General features: G+C 52.2%; 1 protein-coding gene across 1 annotated transcript; it reads left to right on the forward strand.

Annotated features, from left to right (window-relative positions):
* The first annotated feature begins 1,129 nt into the window (after window positions 1-1,129).
* On the forward strand, window positions 1,130-15,205 carry NT5C1A (5'-nucleotidase, cytosolic IA). The gene is made up of 6 exons (XM_036256925.1): window positions 1,130-1,261; window positions 5,961-6,128; window positions 6,583-6,712; window positions 10,165-10,287; window positions 12,390-12,574; window positions 14,569-15,205. The coding sequence occupies exons 1-6, from the start codon at window positions 1,229-1,231 to the stop codon at window positions 14,932-14,934; spliced, it is 1,005 nt and encodes a 334-aa protein (XP_036112818.1). The 5' UTR covers window positions 1,130-1,228; the 3' UTR covers window positions 14,935-15,205.
* The last annotated feature ends 334 nt before the right edge of the window (window positions 15,206-15,539 follow it).

Below are 15,539 nucleotides of genomic sequence, written 5' to 3' on the forward strand. Positions count from 1 at the left end.
AAATGGAAAAATGTCCTCTGGTGAGGATAAAAAAAAAGAGAGAGAAAAAAAATGGCCCTGTGTGGCTCATTGGTGAGCATTGACCAATACACCAAGAGGTTGCCGGATTGATTTCTGGTCAGGGCACATGCCCAGGTGGTGGGCCCAATCCTCAGTGGGGGGATGTGGCCAGTCAATGTTCTCTCTCATTGATGTTTCTATCTCTCTCTCTCTCTAAAGCCAATAAAGAAAAAAAAGTAAAGATAGTGACTTTCTCGCTAAAAAAAAAGTATAGCCCTGGCCGGTTTGGCTCAGTGGTTAGAGCGTCAGCCGGTGAACCCGAGTCCTGGGTTCAGTTCCCACTAAGGGCACATACCTTGGTTGCAGTTCCTCCCCAGCCCGATTGGGGTCGTGTGGATGGCGACCATTTGATGTCTTTCACATCGATGTTTCTCTTTCTCTTCTTCCCTCTCTCCCTTCCGCTCTATCTGAAGATAAATGCAAAAATGTCCTCAGGTGAGGATTTAAAAAAAGGTATAATAAAACTCAACTCACTCAAATGTGCTGTGTGGATGTTTTAGCACCTTGGAGACCACCAACATATTGATTTATGCTGCAGGTTGATGATGATAATGATGATGATGATGATTATCAAACTTCAGAATAAAGCTTTTCCTGTGATCTGTGTAATAGAAGAGTGTCTTGAGATTGCTGACAATTATTGCTGAGTCTCTTGAGGCTTGTAGTTTAAAACAAAATCAGACATTTGCAACCACTTACTGGTGTGAATCAGGGCTTTCTCAATACTGTGCAAAACCAACCACTGCAGAAACAAAGTGACTAGATGATGACGCTTAAGTCTTTACTGGCATCCTAACTCCCAGTTTCAAATTTCTTATCACCCAAATAACTGTGTTGTTTTCATTGGTTGAGGTCATAATAAGTACTTTGTTTGTGTAATGCATTTGAATTTGTAAAATAAATTTATATCAATACAATATGGTAATATCTGGTTTACATATTGGGGTTTCCCCCAAGAGTTTATTTGACTAAAAGATCAACTTATTTTTTCAGAAAACATGAAAACCATTATGGAGCTATGAGGGATTTTTCAGCAAGGAATTGACTTGGTTCCATTTTCATTTTAGAAAGGTAACCCAGGGCAGAGTGGTGGATAGATTGCAGAGGGTGCATCTGGCAGCCGGCAGACTAGTGAGGAGGCGGGTCCCTGTCTGAGGAGCAAGCTGTCATGGCCTGGGGAAGGACGTTGTGGACTAGGATGGTGAGTGGAGCTCACCGATTCATTTCCTCCCCAAGCACCAAGTAGCCCATGAACTCAGGCCCAGCTGTCAGTCATGACCTCTCTGTCAGCCCCTGACCCTCACAGTTCTCTGAGACACAAGGCGCTTGGTGGCTTCCTGGCCCCTCCTCCCACAGGCTATTTTGGGGGCTTTAGGCCTCATGGGCCCCATCAGGGCCTGGCCAGAGCTTATTCTCATTCCCAGGACCCTGAGTGGAATATGTAAGCCCTGAGATCCACAGGAGGTCCTCACCTCATGGGTGACAGGACTTCTTGAGTGCAGACCTCTCTCTCTCTCTCTCCTCCAGCAGCCCTGCTCCCTCTAAGTCCTTCTAGAAATAACTGCTTTTGGCCATGTTCCTATCTTGGTCCCAACAGGCAGAATCATATCAGCCTAAATGAGAGCTCCTCAGACAGGCTGGGCTACCCTCCATTGTCTCCCCACCCCATGCCCAGCCCCCAAGCCAGAGAGGGACACCAGCCTGGCCCCAAGCCCGGGTGGAAGGTAGAGAGAGATGGCAGGACCCTGGCTCCCTGGAGGCCAGTGTTCTCAGGCTGAGTTCCTGGCCTAGGGTAAGGGTCTTTTTGACCTAGTTCCCACTCTGAAATCTGGACTTCTTTCTGATTTCTAGAGGAACTGTCCCCAGGTTCACCTGACAACACATGGCAGGGTGGCCGCCTCCTGCAGCTAGGTTCAGGAGGGTCTCTAAGCGCTTGCTCCTCCCCAACTCAGGCCAGTCCCTTTCACCTGTTCCTTCAGCTCCACCTGGAGCCCGGCTGGGCCGCTCATCTCCTCCAGCCGGGGTCCGCATTTCCCACAGGAACGCTGGCCCTCTAGACCCTTCGACTCCACCTCACTTGTACAGTGTCAGCAGGCTGAGCAGAGGCACGGCCCTGCCCGTGGGACCTCCACTGTGAGGGTAAAGAGAGCCCTGCCCTTAGACTCCCCGGCGTGAGGGCACTGTGCCTCACCATTTCTTCCAAATCCGGAAAGGAAGCACTGTGTTGGGGAGTATCCCAGGGAAGTGTGTGAAGTAGCAGGGGTCAGGTCTTCTGGGAATCATTGAGGAGGGGCATATTGGGGGGGGGGGGCTGTGTGGACAGAGGCCAGGCTAGAGGCCAGAGACCTGGGATCTTATCCTGGCTCTGTCTTGTTTGCCATGTGACCTCGAGTCATTTTCTGTCCCTCTGAGCCTCTATCCCCATCTTTAAAAGAAGGAAATGAGACCCCTAGGGTCAAGGCAGCTGGATAGTTTTCTTGCAGTGGCTCAAGGTGGGCTGGGATGGGGTCTGGACAGGTCAGCCAGAGGGGATCCAGAACATGGCAGTCTGGCAGGGACTGTGGGACAGAAAGTGAAGAGTGAGACCTTGGCTGGCTGCCTGGGCTGGAGTGGTGGCTTGGGAACCTGCCTGAAGGGGCTTGGAGGGCAGCTGATTCTCTGTCCTTGAAGGGAGGATGGGCCCCGTCCCTAGGGCAGTAAGCCCAGGGGCGGGACAAGCTCAGTCCCTGTCCTGAAGGCCAGGAGGCTTCCTGGGTTTATGAGAGTGGGTTTCCCTACTTCCTCAACCCCACCTTACCATCCCTGGCCATCCCTCTATCATTCTTTTTCTCTAGGTCTTTTAACTTTACCTTCTTTCCATGAAGGCTCACAGCTTCTGGGGGCGTTGGGCATACCCAGTCTGTGGACACACAGGTACATGGTGGTGGCCAGCAACTGGCCACAGAGGAAAGGGCGCGTGTCCTGCCGCTGCCCTAGGCTGGCCCGCTGGCCACACACAGCGCCTTGGTTGGAGTAAAAGTCAAGTGCAAACTGAGACTGGCCTCACGAGCTTAAGGAACTCTTTGGTCTTCCATTCGTGTTCTGAAGTTTTAAAGCCTCACTAGCCACTTGCTAGTCACAGCTACTTAAATTCAAATTGATTAAAATGAAATACAATTGCCCTGGCCAGTGTTTCTCAGTGGTTAGAATGTCAGCTTGTGCACCGAAGGGTCTCGGGTGCGATTCCCAGTCAAGGGCATGTACCTGGGTTGCAGGTTCCATCCCCAGCCCCAGCTGGGGAACATGCAGGAGGCAACCAATCGATGTCTCTCTCTCTCTTCCCCCTTCCTCCCTCCCACCCTCTCTAAAAATCAGTGGAAAAAATATCCTCGGGTGAGGATTAATAACAACAACAACAACAAATTAAATACAATTAAAAATTCCGTTTCTCAGTCTCCCTAGCCACATTTCCAGTTACTCCGTAGCCACACAGACAGCTCTGGACATTTCTATTATTACAGAACGTTCTATTGGACAGTGTTCTTCTAAACGACGGCACGCATCTCTGCCTTGGGGACAGATCATAAACTCTATGGGTCAGGGATCACACCTGTCTTGTTTCCTGCCATGTCCCCAGCACAGTGCCTGTCACATGGTAATCACTCAATGTTGTCAACTGATTGGAACCAGGCTTGACTCCAGAGAGAAGCAGCGGGGCCAGTGCGTGGCCCACAGGGCTATCAGGAGCAGGCCCAAAGGCGGGATCCCTTTGAGTCCCTAACTTGAGCCCCTCATCTGTAAAGGAACCCACATCCTGACCCTCCCAAGGGATTATCAAGGGCCCACCTGCTGCTGTGATGGCGCACCCCTGTCTCAGTTCTCCTGGGGCCTGAGAGGGCCCTCTGCAATCTAGCACCTTCCTCCTCTTCTGGACTCACACCCCCAGGCCCTGGGCTCCGCTCACCTTTGTGGATGACTGTGTATGTGCATATCTCCTCATGCCTTCCTCCATCCTGCTCCTCCTCTCCCATGACTTCTGAGCCTGTCATCAAGAGTTTGCTTTCACCTGTGTTCTGTCTCTCATTTCAGTCCTGTTTGCATCTCGTTTACCTGACTTTCTCCCCTACCAGCCTGTGAGCTCTGAGGACAGCAGCCAAGTCTCTACCAGGACTACCCCCAGGCAGAGCCCAGGGCCTGGCACGAAGAACTAGTAAATGTTTGCCAAATTTGCATCAACTAAAAAGAATACTCTTTGAGTACCTACTACGTATCAAGCAATCTGAACAGATTAGGGCACTGCACTAAAGTTTCTCATTCATGTTAAATTTGTCAGGGCAAATACTGTTTCTCATTGAACTATGTTAGTTAAAAGTTCAGCGGCATTAAAAATGTACTGAACACCTACTATGTGCTAGATACACTTCTTTTTTTTTTTTTCCTCACCCGAGGACATTTTTCCATTTTTTGTTCAGGTAGAGTGGGAGGGAGAGAGAGGAACAGAGAGAGAGAGAGAAACATCGATGTGAAAGGAACACATCGAGTGGCTGCCACCTGCACAACCGACCAGGGCTGGGGACAAACTGCAACCGAGGTACGTGCCCTTAGCGGGAACCGAACCCGGCTCTCTCAGGACCGCAGGCTGACGCTCTAACCGCTGAACCAAACCGGCCAGGGCTAGATACACTTCTAAGCACTCGAGATACAATCAATGAACAAGATAGACATAGTTCCAGCTCTCTCAGAACTTAGGCCTGGTCCCTGCTTTCTCTCTGGAACTCTGTCTAGAAATATAAATAATTAACTAAGCAATTGTAGTTTAGTGTTAAATTTTACTAAAGGAAATAGGAAAGAAATAGCAAACCCGTGACTAGGAGCAAAGGAAGGCTTCCTAGAGGTGACATGTAGTTTGAGACCCAACAGTTGTGTGGAAGTTCGCTGGATAAAGAGTCAGGGAAAGAGTAGATCAGGAAGAGGAACAGCATGTGCAAAGGCTCAGAGAAAGAATGGAAGGTGTACTCACACATGAGAAAAGTCAGCTTGGGCAAACGGGGATCACCACGGGAAGGTGAGAGTGGAATGCAAGGTAGGGGGTCTGTTGTGAAGAGCTTCCTACTGCATACTAAAGACTACCAACTGGAGCCTGAGAAGAGTGGGAACCACTGAAGGGGAGGGGGACATGATCAGATCTGAACTTGAGAAAATCCCATGACAACATGGATGACAGACTGGAGGAGATGAGAGATGTTGGTGGACTGGACTGTGGGAGGGAAGACAGAAGAAGTGGATGGAGTCTAGTGGAGCTGACAGGTGTTGGTGACTGATTGGTGGGGGAGGGGAGTTGGGGAAGAGGGAAGCCTTGTATTGACTTTCTGAATTCTGGTTTAGATGACGAGTGCATGGTGGTGCTGAGCAGTGAGATGAGGAAGGAGGGAGCCCAGGTTTAGGGGTGGAGAGAGTGGAGGGAATTTAGCCTTGGGCAGGCTGAGTTTGAGCGTCTGTTAGTCAACTGGGATAGTTAGATACATGAGTCTGAAGCTGGAGAAAGATCTGGACTGGAGATCAATTTTCTTATATAATTGTCATGTTTCTAAGAACCATTTCCTCCTAGATGAGCATGTAGCTCTCATTTTATAGTGGAAACCGTCTGGAGACCATCTTGAACATTGGCCATACTCTGGTTCCACATAGTGTATTCATTTTTCTGCTGTGTCAAGATGGCTGGCCAGAGTGCAAACTCCCCGAGGGCATGTCCCTGCTTCTTGGTGGGCAGCATCATCTCCCTCAGTCCCTGCCCAAGACTAAGCTTCCTAGGGCAGAGGCTGGGCCTGGGTCTTCCCCCTGCCCTCACACCCAGAGGGGCTGGCATCTGAGACCCACCTCAGGGGAGTGTGAGTGATGGCCCTTCTCCTGCACCTCTGCAGCCCAAGCCCGAGAATGCGGTCACCATCGCTGTGTCCTCCCGGGCTTTGTTCCGCATGGACGAGGAGCAGCGGATCTACATGGAGCAGGGCGTGGAGGAGTACGTGCGCTACCAACTGGAGCATGAGAATGAACCGTTCAGCCCGGGGCCGGCCTTCCCCTTCGTGAAGGTGAGGAGCAGTCTGCCACTAGCCATATAGTGCCTTTGTGAGGGTTAGAAAAAAGCACTTTCCATGGGTGTTTGAATGAGGAAATAGGACTCTCTGAGAAGATGCTATACCACAGAGCTATGGCTTGGCTAGGGACAGAGCCATTGTGGGAAGAAGCGGCCACCCCTGGACTAATGCAGCCCCGCACCAGGTGACCAACCAGCTTGGTGAGTGGAACACGGGCTGGATTTCAGGCTCTGCTCATGCTTTCCGTGAGGCAGCCCTAGCAATAGTCAGCGATGGCAGGGATTAGGAGGAGAAAGTCCGTGTCCACTGATCTCGCCGGAATTCTGGCCCCTGACCTCCCCTTTCCTCTCCCATTGGATTCCAGCTCACCTGTCCTCCCCATTCCTGGCTACCAACTCCAGGTATTCATCCTGGGGGTCTGAGCTAGAGGGCCCCCTCTCCCATCCAGGCTCTGGAGGCTGTGAACAGGCGGCTTCGGGAACTGTACCCTGACAGTGAGGACATCTTTGACATCGTCCTTGTAACCAACAACCACGCTCAAGTGGGTGTCCGTCTCATCAACAGCATCAATCACTATGGTGAGCATGAGGAGTTTGGCCATGGGACACCCCTACCAGATACCTGGAGATGGGGCCACACCTCTGCAGGGTAAGGGTGTACCAACTACGACCCCAAACCCAGTGGTGTGCTGGTAAACTGGCCCTTAAAAACAAAATAAAAACAATGGTAGTATTGTCATTTTCAGGTGCACACATTCCCATCATGACTGATTTCAAGCTGCCAGCAGTTGAATAATCTAAGTGACTCAAGAAAAAAATCCCAGGATGTTTAACATTCAGTTCTTGCAAGCCAGTATAAGCCAGCTCCAGCACAGCACCGCACAGGCCCTGCTCCCTGTGTGGTCTGGCAGGGCACTTGCTGCCTCCATGCCTCAGTTTCCCTATCTGCAGTGCAGTCATCAGAGTGAATGGGGCTTTGTGGCTTAATTCAAATTCTTAATTGAAAATAATAGACCCTAAAGAGCTCCTTGAAGTTGAAAAGAATATATATTTTTGTATTGGGTTAAAATTTATCTTAAAAACTTCTGATTTAGCCCTGGCTGGTCTGGCTCAGCGGTTAGAGTGTCGGCCTGCGGTCCAGAGAGTCCTGGGTTCGGTTCCCACTAAGGGCATGTACCTCGCTTGCAGTTTGTCCCCATCCCTGGTTGGGTTGTGCGGGTGGCAGCCACTCGATGTGTCCCTTTCACGTCGATGTTTCTCTCTCTCTCTCCCTCTCTCTCCTTCCCACTCTATCTGAACAAAAAATGGAAAAATGTCCTCGGGCGAGGATTAAAAAAAAACAAAAAAAAAACTTCTGATTTAGTCCGGCCGGTGTGGCTCAGTGGTTGAGCGTCAACCCATGAACCAAGAGGTCACTGGTTTGATTCCCGGTCAGGACACATGCCCAGGTTGTGGGCCCAATCCCCAGTGGGGGGCATGCAGGAGGCGGCCAATCGATGTTCTCTCTCATTGATGTTTCTATCTCTCTCCTTCTCCCTTCCTTTCTCTAAAATCAATAAAGGGAAAAAAATTTTTTCAAAACCTTCTGATTTAGTTGCTATTATTGGTGAGCATTTGGGAAAATGGGGTAAAACTTAACTTGGTATGAGCTGAGGAAGGAGGCAAAATATATTATGTTGAAAACTCTGATGAGGAAGATTCACTTTTCTCTTGGATTGGTATCTTTGTACTTCTTGTTGGTGATTGTTTTTTAATATATATATATTTTTTTAATCCTCACCCAAGGATTTTTTTTTTATCCTCACCCGAGGACATTTTTTGATATTTTGTTCAGATAGAGTGGGAGGGGGAGAAAGAGAGAGAGAGAGAGAGAGAGACATCGACGTGAAAGGGACACATCGAGTGGTTGCCACCCACACGACCCAACCAGGGCCGGGGACAAACTGCAACCGAGGTACGTGCCCTTAGCGGGAACTGAACCCGGGTCTCTCTGGACCGCAGGCTGACTCTCTAAACGCTGAGCCAAACCGGCCAGGGCCCAAGGATATTTTTACATGTATCATCGGATAGAGTGGGAAGGAGGGAGGGAGAGAGAAGGAGAGAGAGAAATATCAATGTGAGAAAGGTACATCGACTGGTTGCCTCCCGCATGACCCCGACCAGGGCCTGGGGACGGACCGCAACCGAGGTACATGCCCTTGGCTGGAATCGAACCCTTTGGTCCGTGCGATGCTCTTACAGCTGAACCATACCAGCCAGGGCTAAATTATGTTCTTTAAAAAGCTGCTTTTAGCCCTGACTGGTTTGGCTCAGCGGTTAGAGCATCAGCCTGCGGTCCCGAGAGACCCGGGTTCGGTTCCCGCTAAGGGCATGTACCTTGGTTGCAGTTTGTCCCCGGCCCTGGTTGGTCGTGCGGGTGGCAGCCACTCGATGTGTCCCTTTCACATCGATGTTTCTCTCTCTCTCTCTCCCTCCTACTCTATCTGAACAAAAAATGTCCTCGGGTGAGGATAAAAAAAAAAAAAAAAAAGCTGCTTTTAGCCCTGACTGGTTTGGCTCAGCGGTTGGAGTGTTGGCCTATAGACCAGAGAGTCCCGGGTTCGATTTCCGCTAGGGGCATGTACCAAAAAAAATAAAATAAAAGCTGCTTTTACATTTTATTTATTGATTGATTTTCGAGAGAGAGGAAGGGAGAGGGAGAAAGAGAGAGAAACATCGATGAGAGAGAACATCGATTGGCCGCCTCCTGCATGCCCCCGACTGGGGATTGGGCCCACAACCTGGGCATGTGCCCTGACTGCTAATCGAACCAGTGACCTCTTGGTGCATGGAGCGATGCTCAACCAGTGAGCCGCACTGGCCGGGCTGTATTTTTAATCTTTATTGTTGAGAGTATTACAGATGTCCTGCCGACCCCCGCCCCATTGTCTCTCTCCACCCAGTTCCCGCCCAACCCTCAAAAGAATCTTTGATTAGGTTACAGGAGTGTCTCTTAGAACCACAGGACAAGAAGCAAAATTGGGCCTATAAAAGCCTACATCTAAGAACTGGAAATCTCTCCTGGGCTCTTTCTCAATCTGTGCCCCATGAGACCTTATCTGCTTCTCTCAGCAAGTCTGTTTCTTTAATTTGTTCTTTCTTTCTCCCTCCTTCCTGAACATGACCAAATTTATAGGTTTACAAGTTCTTGTATTAAGCCACTAAGAGAGTCCAGTTGGCTTTTTTTTTCTTTATTGATTTTAGAGAGAGAGAAAAGGAGAGAGAGAGAGAGAGATAGAAACATCGATGAGAGAGAACACTGATTGGCCACCTCCTGCATAGAACCAGTGGCTGCGGGGGTTGACGCTCAACCACTGAGCCACACTGGCTGGGCCAGTTGGCATTTTATTAATCTTAATTTTAAGTTGCTGAGAGTAAGAATGATATTCAAAATATTGAACCACCTGTGATGTAGGCACTTAGTAATCAGGACAGATGGCACCTATAGTACTGGAGCCCGTCCAGAAGGTCCCCTGCTGTGCCTGGCATTACCCCTTCCATCGCAGATTGCCCTGCGTGAGTGGTAGGGTAGTGTTGAGCTAACTTAATGGGCTCAGAGCCGCAGCGGTTTACCAACCAGCAAATATTTTACAACCTGTGCCAGCATGGGTACTATGGGACTATCAGCCCAGGCTGCAAGAGAATCTGATTGGCCCAGCTTGGGTCAGGTGTCTGTCCCTATCCAATCAGATATGGCCAAGAGGGCCACTCATGGCCAGGGACCCACCTTGTGTAGTACTGTGATTCCGACAAGAGGATGTTACTGCGAGCCAGGCAGTCACTCCAGAGATGTGATCATCCTCATTTCACGGATAAAGGATGGAATGGCTCAGAGAGGGGCACCGCTGGCCTAAAATCACTCAGAGAATCGCTCTGCTGCCTCCCCCACCACCACTCAGAACCAAGATGGTGTCTGTTAAACACAGAGGGACCACTGTGAGACCTTAAGGGTTGATCCAAGCATCATCTGGGTATTCTCTACCTCCTCCCAGACCTGTTCATCGAGAGGTTCTGCATGACAGGTGGGAATAGCCCTATCTGCTACCTCAAGGCCTATCACACCAACCTCTACTTGTCGGCTGATGCAGAAAAAGTTCAAGAAGCCATTGATGAAGGTAAGTCAAACTGGGGAGGGAGAATATGGGGAGTCTGGCAAAGGGGTCCCAGAGGTGGGAGGCCTGACCCTAAAGCTCTGAGCAGGTGGTAGAGGTTGACATGATAACTGGAAGGGAAGTACCTTTCTTCATTCGTATGACATGTCATATAAACTCAGAACAAGGCCCTGCCTACGCCACTTATTGCCCATTTATTCTACTCTCCCACCCCCTGCCCTACCATGTTAAGGATATTTTTACTCATCACCATCGCTCAGCCTTCTGTTTCCATGGAAACCATCCTTACAGCCCAGAAAGCTACTCCCTTCTAGGAATCCTCCAGGTCAGCAGGAGTTCTGATCCTGTGTGACCATGGGCAGCCTCTGCCCCTCTCTGGACCAGCAGGGAGAAGGATAAGTATCTAGTCCAGCTTGAGCAGAGAGTGGGGTCTGGGAAATGGCCAGAATTCCAGGAGCTGGGGTGAGGTTAGGAGACCCAACCACTAGTACTGACAAAAAGTGTTCCCTCCATGTGTCTCTGTCAAGGGGCAGCTCGGGTGGTAGGCATAGCCTTGGCCCTCTGACAGGGTGTGTGTTCCTACTGTACCTGGAAGAAAACAGGCGACAGGCCCCACTGCCTGAGAGGGCTCCTCAGCCTCAGCTCTGCTGGCAGGCTTATCAGCCAACAGTATATTCACTTTCCTCTTCTCCTTCATGCTGTCTCCTGCCAGACACCTGGCCTCTCCCTGATGCCTCACTCTTCTGAGCCGCTTGGGCCTCCAGGAGGCTATCTTTAACCAGGGACCAGGAGCTATTTCCCTGCACAGATGTCACACCCTGCATGGGGCCTTGGCACGGGCCTGCACGTGTGCCTCTATGTCTGCAACTCGAGCTCAGGCTAGAGAGCAGGGGTGGTCAGGGGGCAGGCCCTGCCCAGGGTGGGGGTGGTCTGGTTCATCTTGGCTCTATCATTGGAAGAGTTGAGAGGGTGCCTGGCCCGATGCCCAGGGCCTGGTCCTACTTACAACACCCTCAGGCTAACAGAGTTGCTGGAGGTTCACACTGCTTGCCTAAGCCCAGCCCCTGTGATCCCAGATTCCGAAAGAGCAGGGCTGCAGCGGCCTTTGGAGAGATGAAGAATAGGGATGGACTGAGCCGGCCGACCAGGTCTCCAGCCTCCTGGCACCGGCTCGCTCGTCCAGGGCAGCTCTTGCCTGGAGCCTGGGTTTCCCACAGGCATCCTTGACTTTCTGGAGACACCCGGGGTCAAGAGAATCTGTGCCACAGTCCAGTGCAATTAGTGCTGCCTCCTATGGGCATCCGCATGGATTCAAGGAGCCCTGAATGGCCAGGCTGCCCTGAGGAAGGCATAGCTGGGGGCCTCTGTGGCAGTAGACTGAGGGTGCCCACACCGACTCCACCCCGGGCTGCAGCCTGGGAGCTCAGCCCCGGACAGAGCCGAAATGTCCTCAGTTTTGCCTCGGCTCAGAGCAGGGGAGAGGCTTGCCGGAATCAGCAGCAGGAGAGTGAGGCCAGTGTAGGGCCTACCACCCCGGACACGCCCAATCTCGTCCGACCTCAGAGCCGAGCAGGGTTGGGCCCGCTTAGGGCTTGGACGGGAGAGTGAGGCCCAGCCAGGGTCAGGCTCCTTCCCGGCCACCCGTAGGTCTATATCAGGGGCCTGTGAGGAACCCCAGGAAGAACGTCAGCAGGCTAGGGGACCCCTTCTTCCAGCCAGGACTGACTGCATGGTCCGTACCAGCATGACCCGAATAGATAGTGAAGTACTGACATTCCTCCATACTGATTGATAACTGGCTCCTGCCGAGTCCTCTACGTTCTCCCTCTTCCCCAGACCTTCCCACAAGGCAGTAACTAAAGGAAACTCGGGTTCAAGCCAGGGCCCTCAGAGCCCTGCTCAGAGCAAAAGCTACCATCCATCCTTCTTGGCTAGGTTTTAACTATTCTGAACATTAGCCCCCATTAGCCGTGCTCGGAGTCCTGGGTGAGGCAGGAGGGGCCCGGATAGCCTGAGCTCGCCCCAGGCCTCAGGCGGCTGAGGCAGGTGTCAGGAGGCCCAGGTGCCAGGATAAGGACAGACAACATTCGCCTCTCTCTGCCCAGGGATCGCAGCGGCCACCATCTTCAGCCCCAGCAGGGACATGGCCGTGTCCCAGAGTCAGCTGCGCGTGGCCTTCGATGGGGATGCCGTGCTCTTCTCAGACGAGTCCGAGCGCATTGTCAAGGCCCACGGGCTGGACAGGTTCTTCGAGCACGAGAAGGCCCATGAGAACAAACCCTTGGCCCAGGTGCTCCACACTCTCCCCAGAACCCCTGAGTGGAGCAAGGCCGCTCCTCAGAACCTGCCCTTGGCTGGAGGTTCCAGCCCAGAACCAGACTCGGAGTTTGGCCCAGAATCCAACCAGATTTCCTCACCAAGCCTGCAGCCCTTGTCCCTCACTTGAGCCCTGGCTCCCCTGAGTGAGCTTCTGCCCCTTCATTGAGCCCATGTTCCGCTCACTGCAGTCCCATCTCCCTTGGAAGCCCCATCCTCTCTCAGAACCCCTCCCTGAAGTCCCTGCTTCTCCTTTGCAGCGAAGTCCCCATCCCTTTCTGGGGTCCCCATCCCTTCTCTAAAGTCCCCATCGCACCCCAAAAGCCTCGCCCTCTCCCTCTGAGGCCACCACCCTGTCTCTGGAACCCGCATCTCCTGTCTGAGATTCCCCTGCCCCTCTGAGTAGGCTCCCCTCCTCTCAAGCCCCCATTCCGCTCTCTGGACTGGTGCCCCTCACTGGGCCAGGGAGATCCAGGGGGTGTGGGGCCTGGAGCAGTCCCTCTGCTTTGGGCCACACCGGCCCTAACTGCCTCCTGCATCCATCCCTTGGCAAGGGGTTCAGGGACCCTCACTCACTGTCAGCTGCTCAGGAGTCTCCCTGAGGGCAGTACATGCCCTAGAGCCCGGTTGAAATTCTTTGGGTTGAAGCCGCTGGGCCTCTCCAGCCCTCTAGGGAGCTCCCACTTGTGCTTTTAACAAAAATCTAGACCGTCTCCTCGCTCCACCAGCTCAGCAGGCTGAAGTTGTGGCCCCTGAATATTCATTTCATTTCCATTCTCACAGATTCCCTCTGAAATCCTTGGGAATCGGGGCAGTGGTAGGTAGAGCCCAGAAGACCACTGCTTGGTCCAGTCACCCAGTAGGGGAGGGGTCTCCAAGACTGGAAGCCCACCGTTCCTTATTCCGCTGCTGTTGTAATTTTCTCTTCTTTTTTTCCTTTATTGATTTTAGAAACAAAGGAAAGGAGAGGAGAGGGAGAGAGAGATAGAAACATCCATGAGAGAGAACATCGACTGGCCTCCTCACACATGCCTCACACCGGGGATCAGGCCCACAACCTGGGCATGTGCCCTGACCGGGAATTGATCCGGTGACCTCTTGGTGCAAGCATTGATGCTCAACCACTGAGCCCCACCAGCCGGGCGTTGTTGTAGTTTTCTTCTTCACCACCATCTGATTCTTTAGTCACTGTCCTCATTCACCTTCATTGTTCCCGGCACTGTAGAGATTAAACCCTTTCCCTGACCCCGGAGAGCCAGAGCATGGCCGAGCAGTTGCACAGGGGTCTGTCTGTCCATGTTGTTTGCAGCTGGAACCCTTCTGCCTGGAGGGTGCCCATACCTTGGCTGCTAAATATTTCAATATGTTCCCTGCTGGTGAGCACAGAAGGTCACACTTACAGAGCTGCAGGACAGACACCCCTGTAGCCGAGGGGCACCTAGATGGACATACATAGTAACAGCTGTCCTGGTGCTTTATTCTGACACAGGCACCCCCAATTTCAGCTGCAGAGACACCCAGACTGACACCTGCAGTCCCACTGATGCCACAGTGGCCTGAGCAGGCACAGCGGAACTGAGAGATTTGGGGATCTTGAGTTTTCCCACCCCAAACATCAAGACATGAGTGCTTGCCCTGGCCGGTTTGGCTCAGCGGTTAGAGCGTCGGCCTGCGGTCCAGAGAGACCCGGGTTCAGTTCCCGCTAAGGGCATGTACCTCGGTTGTGGTTTGTCCCCGGCCCTGGTCGGTTGTGCGGGTAGCAGCCACTTGATGTGTCCCTTTCACGTCGATGTTTCTCTTTCTCTCTTTCTTCCTCCCACTCTATATGAACAAAAAATGGGGAAAAAAAAATGTCCTCGGGTGAGGATAAAAAAAAAAGACCTGAGTGCTTTAGGGAGGAGTCCAGGTGGAGAGGGGCCCAATGTTTGGGAGACGGATGAGCTTACAGTCTTCCCTTCCTTCTCATAGGGACCTTTAAAGGGCTTTCTGGAGGCTCTGGGTAGGCTGCAGAAGAAATTCTACTCCAAGGGCCTGCGGCTGGAGTGCCCAATCCGCACCTACTTGGTGACCGCACGCAGCGCAGCCAGTTCTGGGGCCCGGGCTCTCAAGACCCTGCGCAGCTGGGGCCTGGAGACAGACGAAGCCCTGTTCCTGGCGGGCGCGCCCAAGGGCCCCATGCTCGAGAAGATCCGCCCACACATCTTCTTTGATGACCAGATGTTCCATGTGGCTGGGGCTCAGGAAATGGGCACAGTGGCGGCCCACGTGCCTTACGGTGTGGCCCAGACAGTCCGGCGGAGTGTACCTGTGAAGCAGGCCCCAGCTGCACAGTAGCTGAGCCACCAGCTTCCCTGACCCATAGTGCTCCAGGCACAGCTCCCTGTCATACTGCAACACGTCGCCCAGTGGACCCTTCTAGTCCCCTACACGCTGCCTTGTTGCATGCCTGCCCTCATCCCCATCAGCGCACTAGTGGGCAATTATGCAGACTGGGCTGGCATTCTCATCAGCCCTTATTTTGGGTCAACACTGTGCCATGGTGCTGGCTAGGAAAGTAAGACCACGGCTGGATTTCCAGGGGAGGTTGAAGGGACTGGGGTTGGGAGGGTCAGAGAAGCCAGGATGCCTCCAAGGGTCTTTGGGTTGAAAACCAGCTCAGTGTAGTGCAAAGGATATTGCTTCGAGAGAGAAGAGATCTGGCCTTTAGGCTCGGTTCTGGCACTAACTGCATGACTTTGAGTAAGTCCTTCCCTTCCCTGGGCCTCAGTTTCCCCATCTTTTAGGTGGTTTTCAAACTCTTCTTTAGCTAAAGAAGCTTGGTTTTATCAGATTGCCCTTTTTGAAGGAAGCATTCTGTGCCCGGGCTGCTGGTCTACACAGCACCTTTGCACAGATTACAGAAGGACGCTGTCTCTACTGTGAATTATGAAAAGAAGGCG

Source organism: Molossus molossus, unplaced genomic scaffold (assembly GCF_014108415.1).
Source record: "Molossus molossus isolate mMolMol1 unplaced genomic scaffold, mMolMol1.p scaffold_m16_p_12, whole genome shotgun sequence".
Lineage (NCBI taxonomy): Eukaryota > Metazoa > Chordata > Mammalia > Chiroptera > Molossidae > Molossus > Molossus molossus.

Bases quoted from the DNA above. Each gene is read 5' to 3' on its own strand.
- NT5C1A (XM_036256925.1), top strand. From the start codon at position 1,229: ATGGCCTGGGGAAGGACGTTGTGGACTAGGATG. The intron at 1,262-5,960 runs GTGAGTGGAGCT...GCACCTCTGCAG, and splicing joins GGACGTTGTGGACTAGGATG to CCCAAGCCCGAGAATGCGGT. The intron at 6,713-10,164 runs GTGAGCATGAGG...ACCTCCTCCCAG, and splicing joins CAACAGCATCAATCACTATG to ACCTGTTCATCGAGAGGTTC.